Raw genomic sequence first — 16,158 nt, 5'->3', positions numbered from 1 at the left:
CGTTGAAGTTAGGCTTGGTGCTCAGGTCATCCAAAAGAGAAGTAGTTGCAAGTATCTTGGGTCTATCATGCAAGGCAGCGGGGAGATTGACGATGATGTCACACATCGTATTGGGGTAGGGTGGATGAAATGGAGGCTCGCTTCCGGAGTGCTATGTGACAAGAATGTGCCACCAAAACTTAAGGGCAAGTTCTACAAAGTGGTGGTTAGACCGGCTATGCTGTATGGGGCGGAGTGTTGGCCAGTTAAGACTTCTCACATTCAAAAGATGAAAGTTGCTGAGATGAGAATGCTGAGATGGATGTGTGGGCACACCAGGAGCGACAGGATTAGAAATGAGGCTATTCGGGACAAGGTAGGAGTGGCCTCGGTGGAAGACAAGATGCGGGAAATGCGACTGAGATGGTATGGACATGTGAAGAGGAGAGACACAGATGCCCCAGTGCGGAGGTGTGAGAGGCTGGCCATGGATGGTTACAGAAGAGGTAGGGGTAGGCCGAAGAAGTATTGGGGAGAGGTGATTAGACAGGACATGACGCAGTTACAACTTACGGAGAACATGACCTTAGATAGGAGGGTGTGGAGGACCCACATTAGGGTAGAAGGCTAGTTCATAGTCTCGTTATTCTTCTCTATTCATAGACGTAGTAGTGCATTACGATCTCTTGCGCTTTGACTTCTGATTTCTGTTATTTCTGTTATTATTTATTATTTTCTATGCTTTGATTACTCAATTTTACCTGTGACGCTTTCATTATTTATTTAATCGTTATTTGTTATTTGTATTTATTTATTTGTATTTATTTGTTATCTATTCGTTATTTGTTTGTTGTTTTTCTCATAAAGCTTTTAATTTTTTATTCTTATCTAACATTTTTTTTATGCATTTATGCTTTTACTGAGTCGAGGGTCTCCAGGAAACAGTCGTCCTACCTTGGTAGGAGTAAGGTCTGCGTACATTTTACCCTCCCCAGACCCTATGTTGTGGGATTTTACTAGGTTGTTGTTGTACATAATCCTAATCAAATATCAAATATAATATTCATTATTTATGCACAATTTAATATATAAATAATATATCTCCTAACCAGCTACCAATGGAGCTGTCAAAATGGGCTGACCCGACGTAACCCGAACCCAACTCAACCCAACCAAGCCAGCGAGTTAAATGGGTTAGGACGGACTAACCCTTTTAACTAGATGACCTATAAAATAGCAGCTCAATTCATCCTTAAGTAGTCTATGGGTTGGGACGAGTTGACCCTTCAATCAAAAGATAGATAACATTGGCATCTTAGAAAGACTATCGAACATTGATGAACACAACATCAATACGTCAAAAATTCGCATGTTCATGAGTTGCACAACTTTAGTGGAATACAACAGAATATGCAAGATACAACAGTCAACATACATATGATTCGTCAGAACAACATACATTACATTATCATTCTTTTCATAAACTAGACAAGAAAGAAGAAATGAAAAATTAGGCATAAATACAAAAGTAAAAGAGGTCAAAGATTTATAGTTATAATAACTTCAATTGGCTAGTTGCTAAAAATTTGGCAAAATAAAACACTATTTAAAAAATATGTATATAATAACTAGGGTGAAAATTATTTTCTCCCTCTCCCCCCCCCCCCCCCACTTTGCTTTTATTTCTCCCTCTCCCCCCCCCCCCCCCACTTTGCTTTTAAAATCAAATTTCCTCATTTATCTCATGCATTATTCATTTTACCCTTGTTTTATCACATCTATTTAATATCTCTTTATATTATATATAATTTATTTTTTAACATATATATTTATAACTTTTTCATTAAGTTCTTTAACATTATAAGTAAAATAATATTTTTAAGAATTTATCACAAAATTTAATACTATTCTTATGACTGTTATTTCAATATAATATGCATTAAGTGTGTGTCTATGTATGTATAAGTATATTTTTTTCTTTTCTCCACTCTTTTATTCCATGCGTTTCATATTACTTGACTCTTCTTGATAGATATGATACCCTTTAAAAAAATTAATTAGAGGTGTATTTTATTATGGAGAATTAATAAAAAATTGGAGAATTTTCGCATATAGTCACTCAAAAATATCTTAATTATGCTTCAGAACTATAGTTTACTAATTACAATTCGTAACTATAGTTATAGCAGCGTTTGTATAATCCCCGCATTATTTGTATACGTTTGTATAATTTGCTATACAATTCGTAGTTTTTGTATAACGTTTGTATATTTCACTATACAATTCATGCACAACGTTTATTTAATTTACTATACAATTTGTAGTGTTTGTATATTTCGGTATACAATTCGATTCGTGCACAACATTTGTATAAATCGTGCGAATTATACGAAACTCAACTGTATAATCACGCGAATTATACAAAATTCAAACTGTAATTACAGCTAGATATTTGCCGCAAGCCATAATTAATTCAAATTATAGTTATGTTAACTAATTAACTAATATATATTTGTTTATCCACATAATTTTTTCAAAAAAATTTAGCCTAATCCCACTTAATTCAAGGATTGAGTTAGACCGGTCTCACAAGCCAATCCCATTTTAACAACTCTAGCTACCAAACGACCTCGTAGTGTTATAGCGATAAGAGTTTTATAACTTGTAATAGCCCGTTTGGATTAACTTATAAGCTACTTATAAGCTGTTTTCAGCTTTTTTGAGTGTTTGGTTGGCCAACTTAAAATCATTGTGTACTTAAAATAAGTTCAAAAAAATAATTGGATTTGTTTGACTTGACTTATAGGTTAAAAAAAGTTTATCCATACCGGCTCTAAATTTCCAAAATCTAGTCGCTTCCTTTTTAGACTTTTTAATAGCGTTCCCGCGTCAACACGTCCGTCTTGAGACCGTTTCGTCTTGTTTTTTTTTTCTTTTTTGGGTATAAAAGGAGGCGTCCAACATTCCTATCAGCTACATCTTCTCCCTGGGCTCGCGTTTATCTTTTTGTGTCGCACCCATGTCGTCTTCTTCTTCTCAACGAAAAACTTTACAAATCGGCATAATTGGATTTGGCCCTTTCGCGCAGTTTTTGGCCAAAACCATGATGAAACAAGGCAATTTTATCAGGGTAACTTCAAGATCAGATTATTCAGAGCTGTGCACAAATTTGGGCATCCTGTTCTTCAGGTATGCATATATTTTTGATAGTACAAAAGAATGAATAAAGAGGTTACCAGTTATTATTAACTGCTAACGCGCAGGGATATGGGTGCATTTCTTGAATCGGACAATGAGGTGATAATGATAAGCACGTCCATCCTGTCTCTATCACGAGTTGTGGAGTCCATACCATTCCATTGTCTCAAGCGGCCTACACTTTTCGTTGATGTGCTCTCTGTTAAAGAACACCCCAAAGATGTCCTTTTGGGAGTATGCAATTCACACTACTGTTTCATATAATTTGCTATTCATATTTTGTCTAACAATAGATAGTTGCATACCATGTGTTTGAAAGGTACTGCCGGAGGAGTGTGACTTGCTGTGTACACACCCAATGTTTGGACCAGAAAGTGGTAAGGATGGATGGACAGACTTGACTTTTATGTACGACATGGTTCGAATTAGAGATCAACCCCTGTCTTCTAGCTTTCTCCACATTTTCTCAAGTGAGGTAACAAACTACTGCACATCAATTTTATTGTTTTCTCATTATGATTCCAATTTGACTGGAATGCACTAATCCTCTATTGCAGGGTTGCAGAATGCTGGAAATGACTTGTGAAGAGCATGATAGATTGGCTGCTCAAAGTCAATTTCTAACTCACACAATCGGCAGGTAATTTGTGTCACCTAAAATTATACAAGAACTAAATTCAATTACCAAGTCTACTACAGCATTGATCTTCTTCACTTGGCAGGATCTTGTCGGAAATGGAGGTTGAACCCACGCCTATAGATACAAAGGGATTTCAGAAACTTGTTCAAGTGGTATATTATGCAACATTGACTCCATAGAGATTTTCTTTTGTAGATTGCAATCGTAGAACATTAAGCATGCCCAGCTCATTGATCCTCTAAGAGTAATTTTCAAACCTCTGATTTTTTATTATACACTAAATTTGGACAAAATGCAGAAGGAGAGCTCAGTTAAAGATAGTTTTGATCTGTTCAGCGGGCTATTCATCCACAATAGGTTTGCCAGGCAACAGGTATAATAATGCTCTTTTCTGAATCATAATTTCTTGGTATAATCAAAGGAGAAGGAAAACTGACCACAGAAAGACGGTGCAGATGAAAAATTTACAAGTAGCATTGGAGAAAACTAAAGAGAAACTTCAAGAGAGATCAAAGGAGCTGCAGGATCCTATCATATCGAAGTTCTAACAACTGCTGAGGAATACTAATGAATGGGAACTTCATACTCGCTTTCTTGGTCTTGTAATATTTCGTTGATTGTATCTTTCAAGTTTAAATTTGTTTCCAACTTTTACTAAGACACATCCCAAGGAATCAATCTAGACAATTCAGCTCTAAAAATGAAAGGCATTTTGTTAAGAATCGACAGTAAAAGTGTTTCATTGCTCGGATCATTTATGATTAAGATGATTTTTTGTTGTTTAACATATCATTAAGATGATACCGAGAAATTAATTAATTTTGCCAATGCACTCTAAAGTGAACGGCATCTTGTTAAAAACTGACAATAAAAACGTTGATTCTTAATTTATCAACCCTCCGTAGCAACTATTTTTGGAGAACCAAAACATAAGGTCTGCGCATCTTTTCAATAAATGTTTGCATCCGTTTTCCTGTATTCCTTTTTTGACGTACAAGTTTATTGAATGCCGATCCCATAGACGTACTTTTGAGAGATTGGATAAGGATTCTCTGGTTGTGCAAGTTTAGTGCCTTGCATTCAGCCAATTAAGACATTTTGTGTCATCGTTTCTCACTTGTTGCAATGCGTTCCTATATTTCATTTTTATCTTCAGCACAAACGCAATTTTTACAGTGTTAAGTTAAAAGGTATCCAAAGGTGCAACTAAAGTTTGAGTGTTTACAACTACTGGGTAAGAGGAGTATCTAGTGCAACGTTGTAGTCGTTATAGTTAAGCAGTGCTCCAATGTAGTTTCAGGCTGCTTTTATTTTCGGCAAAGTAGATTCGAGTGTCTGAATAACAAAGATTTATTGGAAGTTTGTCAAAATTTATCAACTGTGTATATTGACAGGCTAAAAATTTGAATGATGTACAGCAAAAGAATCAAAAGTACAAAACTGCTGCTTACAAGTTAAGTGGAAGTGCTACTATTGACTGTTGATTTCATCAGTATTGGTATCTTCTGGAGTATTGCAACCAACTGCAGTAGGATTTGCCGAATCTAGAGCAAGATCAGAAACTTGCTCGCTCTTCCGAGCCTGCAATCCTGTAACCCGCGCAAGGTCGATCCATTGCTGCAGAAGAAGAGATACAGAAGTACTAATCATTAGCAAATAGAAAAATTACGTATCAACAATGAGATGATAGGTGGATGAATGGTTAGTAAACCAAGAGGCCACGGTGGAGGGCAAGTCTGTTAGAAAATAATGTGGAGACCCGGGATAAGAGCATGTGAGGCATTAATTGGGTAAGGGGGGAAATTAGGTGAGTAATGATATTGAGAAATTCTCTGGTCCCCTCTCATCCCCTTTCTGGTCCCCCCCACCCCCCATTCTCTGTTCTTCTCGGTCTCTCCTTCTTTCTCTTTTTAAGTGTATTCTGTTGCTACAGTCTAGTCCCTTAATCAGTGTTTGTATTTGAATATTTGTTCATTATTGGAGGATTTGCTTGGATTAGTAGGGTACATTACCCTGGTTTGAATCTAATTAGTTTTGCTTGGTGGCATTACTGTTAGTTGCATCTTTACTTAAGAGCTACTATGAGGATAGAGGGATCTTCTCCTGAAAAAAAAAAAAGCAGCAGTATCTCCTACTATGTTTCTAAGAGTCATTTTTTTCGCAAGAGAATGAAGGCTAATTGGGAAACGGATGTGACAAAATATAAAGAGCAGAAGATACAGCAATAAATAGGAAATCCAAATAAAAGGTTTAAGTGGAGAATGGTAAAGGAGCGGGCACATTTTCCACCAAGCTTTGAATCGTGCATCAGCTAGCCCTCGGGAACAGAATAAATAAATAAAAGGCATTACCCTGAGGAGACCCTCACAAATATAAATCTTTTAGATTCCATTATCATTAACCTACATGACTGTTTACTGGGATACACATGAAAGAAGTTTATGGTTGGTTGGTTGTAAAAAAGAAAAGGGGAAAAGAAAAGATTTAACTTCAAAGAATTTTAGACAGTATCTAACCTGGGTTCCCCAATAGGAGTTGATCGTTCGAACAACAAAAGATAGCATATTTACAAGTAATGTTTGGTCAGAAAATTGATCTGCAATCCGGTGCTCTATCAATCCTGCAATAACCTGCATTTCATGAATATAATTATTTTCAGTTGAACCTCAAACACCTTAATAGAAAGTTAACGGAAATTACTGTCAGATAGGTGTTTATAAAGTAACTGCTACAATAATGTTTCAGCGAAAGCTTGTGTGAAACATATTATAATAGTAAATATGAAGGGACCAAATTTGATTAACAACCAGACTTTCACAAGCTCCATGAAGCACCAGAATAATTTCAATGTTAATCGATATTGGCCTTTTTCTCAAACTTGAAAGGGATATAAACCCACAAGTAAGGGTCAATTTTGAAACAAAATGACAGCAAAAATCAATCTCCAATTTGTCATGATTATGGCAGGAAATCATCCAGTAAAATCCTTAAAATTTGCAGGAGCTAGGGATGGCAGCCCAGTCCCCAATAAAACCATCAGCTTCATTACCCAAATATTGTTTAAAAAAAATCACTGGCACAGTCCATGTTTAACCAAGATATCCAATGAAAAAAGATAATCATCATCTTGGATTTGAGAGCAATGGTATGAAAGATTAAACTGTCAAGTATACGAGGATGTTACCTGATAACGCAGATTTGCAGATGTACCAAGAAATGATGAATACACAATCGCCGTTTTCAATATTGGAGATCGCTTGTTCTTCTGGATAGTAGTTAAGGTCGGGTTTAATGCTTTGCGCATTGCAAACAAGATATTTGATGAAGCCACTGCCCCGATGCTAGAAATAAATCCTACACCGGCCAATTTAAGGCCACCAACAAGCACAGAGGCAACTCTGTGACTCACATTCCAGTCCTTCCCAACAAGATTTTTCTGAAAAGCATTATCTGGGATGGAACCCAGGAGACCTTTCAATGCTCCGATGCTCTCGGGCGCATCAACATCATCAGCAACTGACAAGAAAGAAATCGTTGGAGCAGGAAGCCACACTGTGAAAAAATCCACAACTATACCCCTAAGAGTGTCTGTAATAACATAATCAAGCTCTTCCAAAAAGTTCTCTTTACGTTTCTCATACTGTGCCAACAGAGTAGTTGTTATTGATATAGATTCTTCAATAGCTAATCGATGTAGAAATTTAGGATCAGCCAACAATCTCTCTCTAAAACCCTGCATCAAAGCAAGCTTCTTTTCAACTACAAACAACTTAGCATTTTCTTTATACACCAGTACAAGTGTAAAACAAAAAAATAAAGTAGAAAAATTCAATGTCCTTATTATTTATTTTTTCTTTCTTTGTTCATTATCTTTTTTCCTTCTGCAGGTGAACGGGTAGTTTTAGAATAGATGTTTGTCAATAGCACACCTGAAAGCGGTCTGTTAACTCTGAAATGAAAGGATATTGCTCTAGATCAAAAAAGTTCTGCAGCACTTCGGGGGATACCAAACCAAGATCTAGTCCATTTTGAAGGTCCTGAAAAAGGTAAGATATTAGTGTAATGAGATCAAGTTCCTCAGAGTACAACTCAATATAATATGCAGAATTACTAGTAAGTAATTATTTTCCAACAGCTGCAGTATCATATACTCTCAAATTGCAACCAGCGTCTTAACTGAAATTTGAAGACAAAGATAGTAATAACTTCAAACTTTCTGCTATGAAATGTCGATTAATCCTAACAGATGGGACACTAGGAAAATAGGAAGATGAATATGTAGTCCATAGATGTTAGCATTGTAGCTACAGGATCCATGACTCTACAATCTTACTGAAACCCTGCCAGAAAGTGCTGTAGCTCTTGGCTCAATGGAAAAGAATTATAGAGATGGATGTGTGGTAAGGACGTGTCACTAGTTTGAATCCTGACTAATGAACCAAGTCCGGTATTTAAGGGGAGAAGTAGAACAGAGGATTTTTTGGTTATAAAAAAGTGCATTTTGATTCAACTATAAATGGAAAAATCTCATGTTTTAAGAATGAAGCTTTTTACACAATAAATCAGTTCCTTTTGCCGCTTAGTTCAATTTTATCTCAATTACTCTCTACAAATATGAAATGTGATATTACATCTGGGAAGACAACCTGTGTCATTCTTACTTATAAAAAATTAAAAGGGGAAGCCCCTTTCCGCTAATGCTTTTCGGTGCCCACAAGAATGTTAAACAGACATCATTATCCAAGCTCGAACTTGATTCCAGTGTAAGAAAGTAACAGGGTGCTGCAATCAGTACCGGATGACCACTGTCCGATAACAGCAATCAGCATACAGGACAGTGTTCATCCGGTACTGAGTTATGCAACTTGTAACCCTTTACTTGTGAAATTATTTAATATATTTGTAAACACCTCATAGTTTATGAGTACATAAAATGCTCAGGAAGCCATATCAACAAAATGGAATAGAAATTTATGATGAATAACTTCAAACAATTATTTTCCACCATAAAGATCTGTGGAATCTAATTTACCATTGAGGTGAAGGTATGACAGATATTTGCCAAAGAAAGGAAAATGCCTTACTAATAAATACGCAGAGACATCAAATTCAACTCACCACAGCAGATAGAACAAATGAAATTGCATCTGAGGACCTTTAGCACACTATTCAGGGGTCAAGGTTGCGGTAAATGGTATAAAGTCCATCAGTGCAGGACTCTGATTATACAATGAGTGGGTTGTAATATGAAAGGTATTCCATTTGGAAAGATGGTTTTAAAAATGAAGTAGACGTGAGCACCCAATGGTGAGGCATAGTGGTCAATGAAGTGGTGCAAACTTTGGAGACTAGGGTTTAAATCCTAGTAGAAACAGAAAAAACTAGGTTATTTTTCCTATGCCTTATCCCTAGTCTTGATAGTCAGATTCACCCATTACCGGTGTTGGTGGGGAAATAGCAGGTACCTGGTGGTATAGTTAAGGTGTGCACAAGCTGGCCCAAGCATAACCGTCGTAAAAAACAATAAAGGAGATGTGATGCACATGAGAGGAATTGGATAGTGCTTCAGTAGAAACATGATGATTGCATATCTTGGGAAGGGTAATGACTCAATCGGAGAACAACTTCCCCACAGTACTAAAAGTTCCATTTGCAAATGGAATTCATTTTGTTAAGTGTGAAACATCTTAATGCATATGGGACCAGAGACAAGACAAGCTAGATTGGGTCTTATGGAATTTGATAAAGCAGCCAAGGAGAGAGCATTGGACATAGCCAGAATGAACTGATGCAGAATTTTCAATTCATTAACTGGTCATAATCATGAACATGTACCTCATATATAGAATATAGTAGTTTGATATTATAGGATATCCTTCACATACTTAATATACCACACAAAGTCATTGCTGGAGATAGGAAGCAAATGTTATGTTGAACAAAATCAAGATAAGGTAGAACTTAGATTCCCATCTCTGTTTACTAACTGAGAGCGAGACCCTACAGCCAGATGACCTTAGGTCCTTCATTAGATATAAGTCTCTTCAAAAAGCAAAAACCCTAATACCCCTTGAGAAATTCCTACCAGCTGACTTCTTGTACTCAAAGTGATTTGTCTAAGTTCTCTCATTTGTCTTTATTATTTATCTCGTGCACAAATCTCCAAGTAGAAGTATTCTCTAAAAATGTGGTATGGAAGTCTTGGACTAAGACTTTTGTAACATTTATAAGAGCTTTGGTCAATTTGTATATTTTCCTCCGACTGAAAAGTACTACATTCTATTTGGTCAATTCTCATCTAACAAGCTTGTGGGGTAAAGAAGCAAGCTCTTTAGTTTCATCATTTCTTAAATTTAGTTTAACACACAAGCTACTATGAAAACCCAATTCCGAAGAACTCAGGCATCAGGAGGCACTTGTAGATCTTGTAACACATAACTGATGTTTTAGTTATTAACCATCTAATAACTTCAAGCTCCATATCATTTAAAGCCTGACAAACTCAGTTAGCAGGAGACTATCTGTTTTAATGATTCAATATATATAGATGTACGACTGCAGCCAAAATAGGATTTTAGAAGCTGAGTTAGTTACAACCTTTCATCTTGAAGCATAAATAACTAACCTGTGGTAAGGCATCTCGTCTCCTGCCAGCTGCATTCATCACACGGGCAATTTCTGCACGATCAAAACAATTTCTGCTACAAGGTCTAGCTGCAGAATACCACAGGAAATCAGCAACAGGAACTTCTCCCTCCCTCCTTAGCCATTGTCTTTCAGGGTCAAGTAGTATGACAATTTGATTTTTCTTTTGTATCTTCCTTGAAATTCTAGCAGGCACCCCGGTCCCTCTTGATCCATACATGACATGAGTAGCACCTGTGATAACTATAATCATACCAGCAGCCCCATCATCCTTCACTGCTTTTAAAACTATCTGGGACATGTTGTACTCCTCAACAACTCTTGCTTGTGCAGAGAGATATGAGCTTGGTCCAAAGGGAGTAGGCTGGTTCAGCATATTTACATCAATGGATGATCTGTGTGACATAGACGTAAAGCCTGAGATGAAACCTGAACCAGCTGGAGGAGAATATTTCTTACGATCAGGTTTTGAAAGCCCCCGAATACCTTCTGCTTGAACTGTTCGTAGGACCTAGTCCACAAAAGCAAGAAAAATTATCATTTTCATCCTTAACTTATGAAGCTAGAAAAACTTGATCAATGCAGAGCACTATAAGACCTAGAAAAGAGTTGGAATTTATAGAACAAAGAGATCCACTGTGATAATAAAAGGAGTCAATTTTTTTTCTGCTGAATATCTTGCAAGCATAGTGCAGAAGAATGAGCATAGGTAATATTGTGCTACTTTTTTCTCTGGATTCATAAATATTTCTAGCTCATGCCTGTCAACTAACAGATGAAGACACAGATAATAAGTACCTCTAGAGGCAAACCACATGCGACTAGTCGAACCCCATTGTCACGACAATAAGTCAATAAGGGCTCATACTCATGCCAATATTGAGTTGGCCAATGTGCAACATAAGATTTCAAACTCTCTCCATCAATCCTGCAATATCAAATGCATAAAATCGGATATATGTCTCATACAAAAATTTGAATGCAACTAAGTTTCTCTTTCATTAGATGTAACAAATGCACAATAACAAACTCTTTGATAACAAGATCATACAACTCTAAACAAGATTTATTCCACGACTTCACGTATGAAAGGTCATGAACGTCAAAAAATCTTCTCAGGCGAACCTGGAAAATCCACCCCAACTAACACATTGGAACTGACAGTTCCAACGGCATTTTTAACAATGTAAACCTGTAGAACCATTATTTGCTAGCATCATAAAATTTTCTTCTGAAAACACACTAGGATGATATACTCGAAGATAATTCTAACCTTCTAGCCAAGTATTGATTGAGTTGTTCTTGTAAATTAGATGGAAATGCTTCTAGAGCCAACGAAATCGACCGCTCTGCATCGGCGCATCTCTTCCTCAAATTCTTCACAATCTCCAGCTCCAATTCTTTATCATCTTGAGTTGGAACTTGCTCGGCTTCGCCTAAATACACGACCCGAGCATTCATGAGCTTCTCCCAGATCTTCTTCTTGTCCTTCCCCAAAGCCAAAGGCTCTCCAATTACCGTCGCATCATAAATCCTCGAACTTATCACTTCCTCCGCCTTAACCACCGGATCAGGCGGAGGAGCCTCCACTGTAGTCACCTGAGGTTGCGGAGTATTCTCAGGCGGTTTGTCGTCCGCTCTGGCAACTGTGGAACGGAGAGCACAAACTCCGATGGTCAGAAGAGGCATGAGGAGTACATTACGCCTTGTAGCTGAGGAGTTTTGCTTCAGAATTAGCTCGTCGGAGTTATCGGTGGGCGTCTGAGAACAATGGACTGAGAAGCTGACGTGGCAATGCTCGGGAACGAAGGAGCGGGGGAAGTTGAGTCTTCTTCTGAATAAATACTTTCTCCGGAGTAGAGTTGCCGGTGGAATACAACGAACAGACTGGGCCTTCATTTTCCAACTGAAGGCTTTAAGAAATCAGCAGGGGCAATCCAACATGGTCAGCGCCTTGCAATCCCACCAAATCAACAATCCTTTTTAGCCTTTAAAACTGTTCTGAACATTATGTTTTTTTTTTTCAATTTTCTTTCTTTTATGTCTTGATAAAATAAATTAATAAATGTAAATATAAGAAAAAGAAACTTAGAGATGAAAATACTTATCCGTATTGAGAATATAATTTAATAATAAAAATATATTCTTATAATAATTTAAATTTTCAAATGAGATAATTCGTCAACAGAATTTTTTGATAAGTTTTCTTTCAGAAGACTTGGATCGTATACTTCAATTTGATATAAAGTAGACAAAAATCCTAAAATTAAACTTCACTGCCACCCATATCGTGATGCACTCCAAACTGTCTGCAAAATAACATGTTCATAATATGGATATGGATTTTTGTACATTTACTAGTAAGAATTATCGCTTAACCAATATCAGTAAATAGTAATAGCATACTCCCTTTGTTCCTTTCTAGTTTCTACAAGTTCTTTATTTTATTTATTCATTTTAACAAATTAATTATTATTATTATTTTAATATTATATTTATTATTAAAATAAATTTATAAAATATCAGTAATCCAATTTATAGTTTTAAAGCATAATCAATATTGGTAATTCGGTGAAACAAATCCTTTAAAATATTATTTAAGAAATTACACAGTCAATAATGATGAGTTAAATTAACTAATGAAGTATTTTTTTACCTCAATTCAGTCCTTTGTTATAACAAATTATTTTATGCATGTATCTGATTTATCTGAAAAAATTGATCGTTGGCTGATAATAGCAATTATATAGAATAAATACCTCAAAATTCTCTATAATACTTGCATTTATTAATTTCATATTTAAATTATATAGTACTATTGTTACCCTTATATTTTAATATTTTCTATTTAAAACTCTTTTGCATGGCCAAAAGACATGAGTGTTTGGAAACTTTTAAAAAAAATGGACCAAAAAAAATATCCCTGTGATCTTTTCTGATTCATTTTTTTCTTCTTCAAATTTGTACCTATTTTGCAAACAAAAGTAAACTTATTAAAACTCAAAATCTCAAAACATGTGAAGTAAAAATGAAATTGTCATGATCCAACCCCATAGACCGTGATTAGTGTCCGAGCTGGACATCTGTACACATACCTGTTACATATTGTCAGACTGAAATCAGGAACTATAAGAAGCTTAATAAGCCATTAAGGATTTATAATGACATATCATGAATCTGTCTCTCTCGGAGTCACAGTTAACCAAATCATCATATAATACGCAAGCCGACAAGGCTTCATTACGTATATCAATATAGTACGCAAGCCGACAAGGCTGTCATTATATACGGGGATATCTATATCAAATCATACAGACACAGCTGAGCAAAATTTATATATGCAGCCCACACGTATGTATCTACAAACCTCTAAGAATATCATAACGAAACATAACGGAACAGGACCTCGCTGTACCCCTGGATATACATACATAAGTTTACATCAAAAGATCAGTACCAAAATAACTGAGGCTCCAGAACAATGGAGCACTCCAAACAGCTCAGCAGAAGTCCTAGACTAGAGGGCCACCAAACCAAGTATATATACCTGCGGGCATGAAACGCAACCCCTCGAAGAAAGAGAGTCAGTACGAGATATGTACTCAGTATATAAAGCATGAAATACATTAAGGAAGATAATAACTGAAATAGGGACTCCAGGAGACAAGTATGATAATCAAGGAATCACTCTACCTGTGCCTTACGAAACAAAATCATGCATATCATTATCATATACCGTACCCGATCCATTATGAAACTCGGTGCCATAATTATATCATCATATACCGTACCCGACCCTCTAGTAAGGGACTCGGTGAATAAAATCGTGTACACGTATATCGTATCCGGCCATCATGGGACTCGATAAATAATGCAGTGACACTGTGTACGATAATATACCCGGTCCGAAACTCGGTGAATAATACAATAACAGTATGCACAAGTAGAATATCATGAGCAACCATATACAATTAGATCATCATCTGAGACTCAATAGAATAATCAAAATAAACCATCATTTGAAAATCAAGACAGTAGTCATCTCAAGTACCCTTCGAATGTTCTTATGAATTATACCAAATATGAATTGTACCGAAATATGAATTCTACCAAAATATGAATTAAACCCAAATATGAATTATGCCAAAATAGGACGGCTGGAATCATACACATGTATCAAGACATAATGATATAAGTTCTGGGAATCATGAACATTAGCTATCCTATTGTCTCTAAGAATAGGAGCTTCTTTGGAATTTATACATTCGTCGTCCGTTTGTTTCATATGGATCATGCCAAAAGAAAGAAAGGTTAGCTTTACATATCTTGAACTCTATATAAATGTCCAATGTCTACTTCTCGAGCTCGTGGGTCTAAAATTAAGATGACATAAGCCACAGTTAGATATCCACATCACTTACTAACTAATCCAAGTACAAATGAAACTTAACAAAATTCGGGCAACATTTTCCCTACAAACTTAATAATCCTTGAAATTCCAATTTAGTCAAATACCAATTAAAATATCAACAACAATAATACCAATAATTTTATATCAAACTAGAATTAAATCCCTCCAAAATAGCCCAATATACATTCGGATGTCAATGCTTGTATACACTTTTTTATTTTCGCGTATCCATAGTATAACAACAACAACAACTATAGCCAATCCCCCGATATTCCATCCCACAAAACAGTTTTCAAAATATCATCGCAAAACAGCCGCAAATATCATACCAAACAACTCCAAAATATCTTCACAAAACAGCCCAAAATATTGTCACAAAACAGTCCGGTATACGCTTTGTATACAATATCTTCATACACTTTATTCTTCCAAATTCAAGAACAACAACATCAAAAATAATATCAACAATTATTATACATCATAACTCAGCTAATTCCATCTATTTAATCCACCTAAAACAGCTCCTTAATCCATAAATCTCAACAAAACAACAAACGAGTTTATAACGCTATTTTCTCCGTTCTAATCCGTTAAAACTCTAAATAAACTTGTTAACAATGCAAAATAGACTTTAATAATTACCTTAAGTATGCAGTAACCACATTAACACTCCTTCTTGGCTGATTTTTAGCTCAAATTGAAAACAACGCGACGTTCAACATTTTTCTCTTCATGAGCTTCGAAATTCGGGGCTCAGATTTTGATCAAAATTGGTGTTTCTCTCTAAGATCCTCCCCCTCCCTCTCTCGCGCTCGAAATTTCTAGATGTTTTGGTCTGAAAATGAAGGAGAAAGCTGAAAATTTTTCTTAAATGACGTGGTTATTGGGCTTGACCCGACTTGAAATCGGATTGGACCGAATACACTGTTCAGCTCGATCTTTCTTCCTTAAAACGTCTATATCTCCTTATCCAGATATCACATCAAATACCTGAAGCTTATAGCCAAACATCTATTCTCTTCGTTTCAATTTAAGTATCTTATTTATTTTTTTGATATGTCCAAAAAAGAGTGTCTCCCTGTATATTTTAGTAAGGTTTCCAATTTTAACATTTACATGACAAGTTTAAAATCAGAAAATTTTAATGACTATACATATCTTTAATGTAAAGATTACAAAACTTTTAAAATTTTATTTTATTTATTAAATTATGTATTCAGTCAAATTAAGACATTTAAATTAAAATATAATATTAAGTATGAAATTGATAAAATATGAATTGTTT

At 35.7% G+C, this 16,158-nt stretch overlaps 2 protein-coding genes across 3 annotated transcripts; one reads left to right on the top strand and one right to left on the bottom strand.

The window, feature by feature from the left end:
• The first annotated feature begins 2,486 nt into the window (after nt 1–2,486).
• On the top strand, nt 2,487–4,568 carry LOC129901664 (arogenate dehydrogenase 1, chloroplastic-like). 2 transcript variants are annotated; one of them, XM_055976911.1, is made up of 7 exons: nt 2,487–3,168; nt 3,243–3,369; nt 3,497–3,652; nt 3,735–3,817; nt 3,900–3,969; nt 4,116–4,190; nt 4,273–4,568. In XM_055976911.1, exons 1-7 carry the CDS (start codon nt 2,999–3,001, stop codon nt 4,363–4,365), a joined length of 774 nt encoding a protein of 257 aa, XP_055832886.1. In that variant the 5' UTR covers nt 2,487–2,998; the 3' UTR covers nt 4,366–4,568. The 2 variants fall into 2 exon arrangements, with proteins under 2 accessions (XP_055832886.1, XP_055832885.1); XM_055976910.1 differs by having other exon boundaries at nt 2,489–3,168; nt 3,243–3,411.
• Nucleotides 4,569–5,143: 575 nt separating this feature from the next.
• LOC129901663 (protein RETICULATA-RELATED 5, chloroplastic) lies at nt 5,144–12,485 on the bottom strand. Its single transcript, XM_055976909.1, has 7 exons — nt 11,736–12,485; nt 11,261–11,390; nt 10,443–10,973; nt 7,747–7,854; nt 7,002–7,550; nt 6,334–6,447; nt 5,144–5,434 (listed from the first exon to the last, which is right to left on the bottom strand). The coding sequence occupies exons 1-7, from the start codon at nt 12,359–12,361 to the stop codon at nt 5,288–5,290; spliced, it is 2,205 nt and encodes a 734-aa protein (XP_055832884.1). The 5' UTR covers nt 12,362–12,485; the 3' UTR covers nt 5,144–5,287.
• Between the last annotated feature and the right edge of the window lie 3,673 nt (nt 12,486–16,158).

This window comes from Solanum dulcamara, chromosome 8, assembly GCF_947179165.1.
Source record: "Solanum dulcamara chromosome 8, daSolDulc1.2, whole genome shotgun sequence".
Taxonomy (NCBI): domain Eukaryota; kingdom Viridiplantae; phylum Streptophyta; class Magnoliopsida; order Solanales; family Solanaceae; genus Solanum; species Solanum dulcamara.
Note: the sequence above shows the minus strand (reverse complement) of the source record. Positions and strands in the feature narration are given on the sequence as shown.

Coding starts and splice junctions, on each gene's coding strand:
- LOC129901664 (XM_055976910.1), top strand. CDS start 2,999: ATGTCGTCTTCTTCTTCTCAACGAAAAACTTTACAAATCGGCATAATT. Junction 3,412..3,496: donor CCAAAGATGTCCTTTTGGGA/GTATGCAATTCA, acceptor TGTGTTTGAAAG/GTACTGCCGGAGGAGTGTGA. Junction 4,191..4,272: donor ATAGGTTTGCCAGGCAACAG/GTATAATAATGC, acceptor AAGACGGTGCAG/ATGAAAAATTTACAAGTAGC.
- LOC129901663 (XM_055976909.1), bottom strand. CDS start 12,361: ATGAAGGCCCAGTCTGTTCGTTGTATTCCACCGGCAACTCTACTCCGG. Junction 11,391..11,735: donor AATCAATACTTGGCTAGAAG/GTTAGAATTATC, acceptor TTGATATTGCAG/GATTGATGGAGAGAGTTTGA. Junction 5,435..6,333: donor ACTCCTATTGGGGAACCCAG/GTTAGATACTGT, acceptor CTTCTTCTGCAG/CAATGGATCGACCTTGCGCG.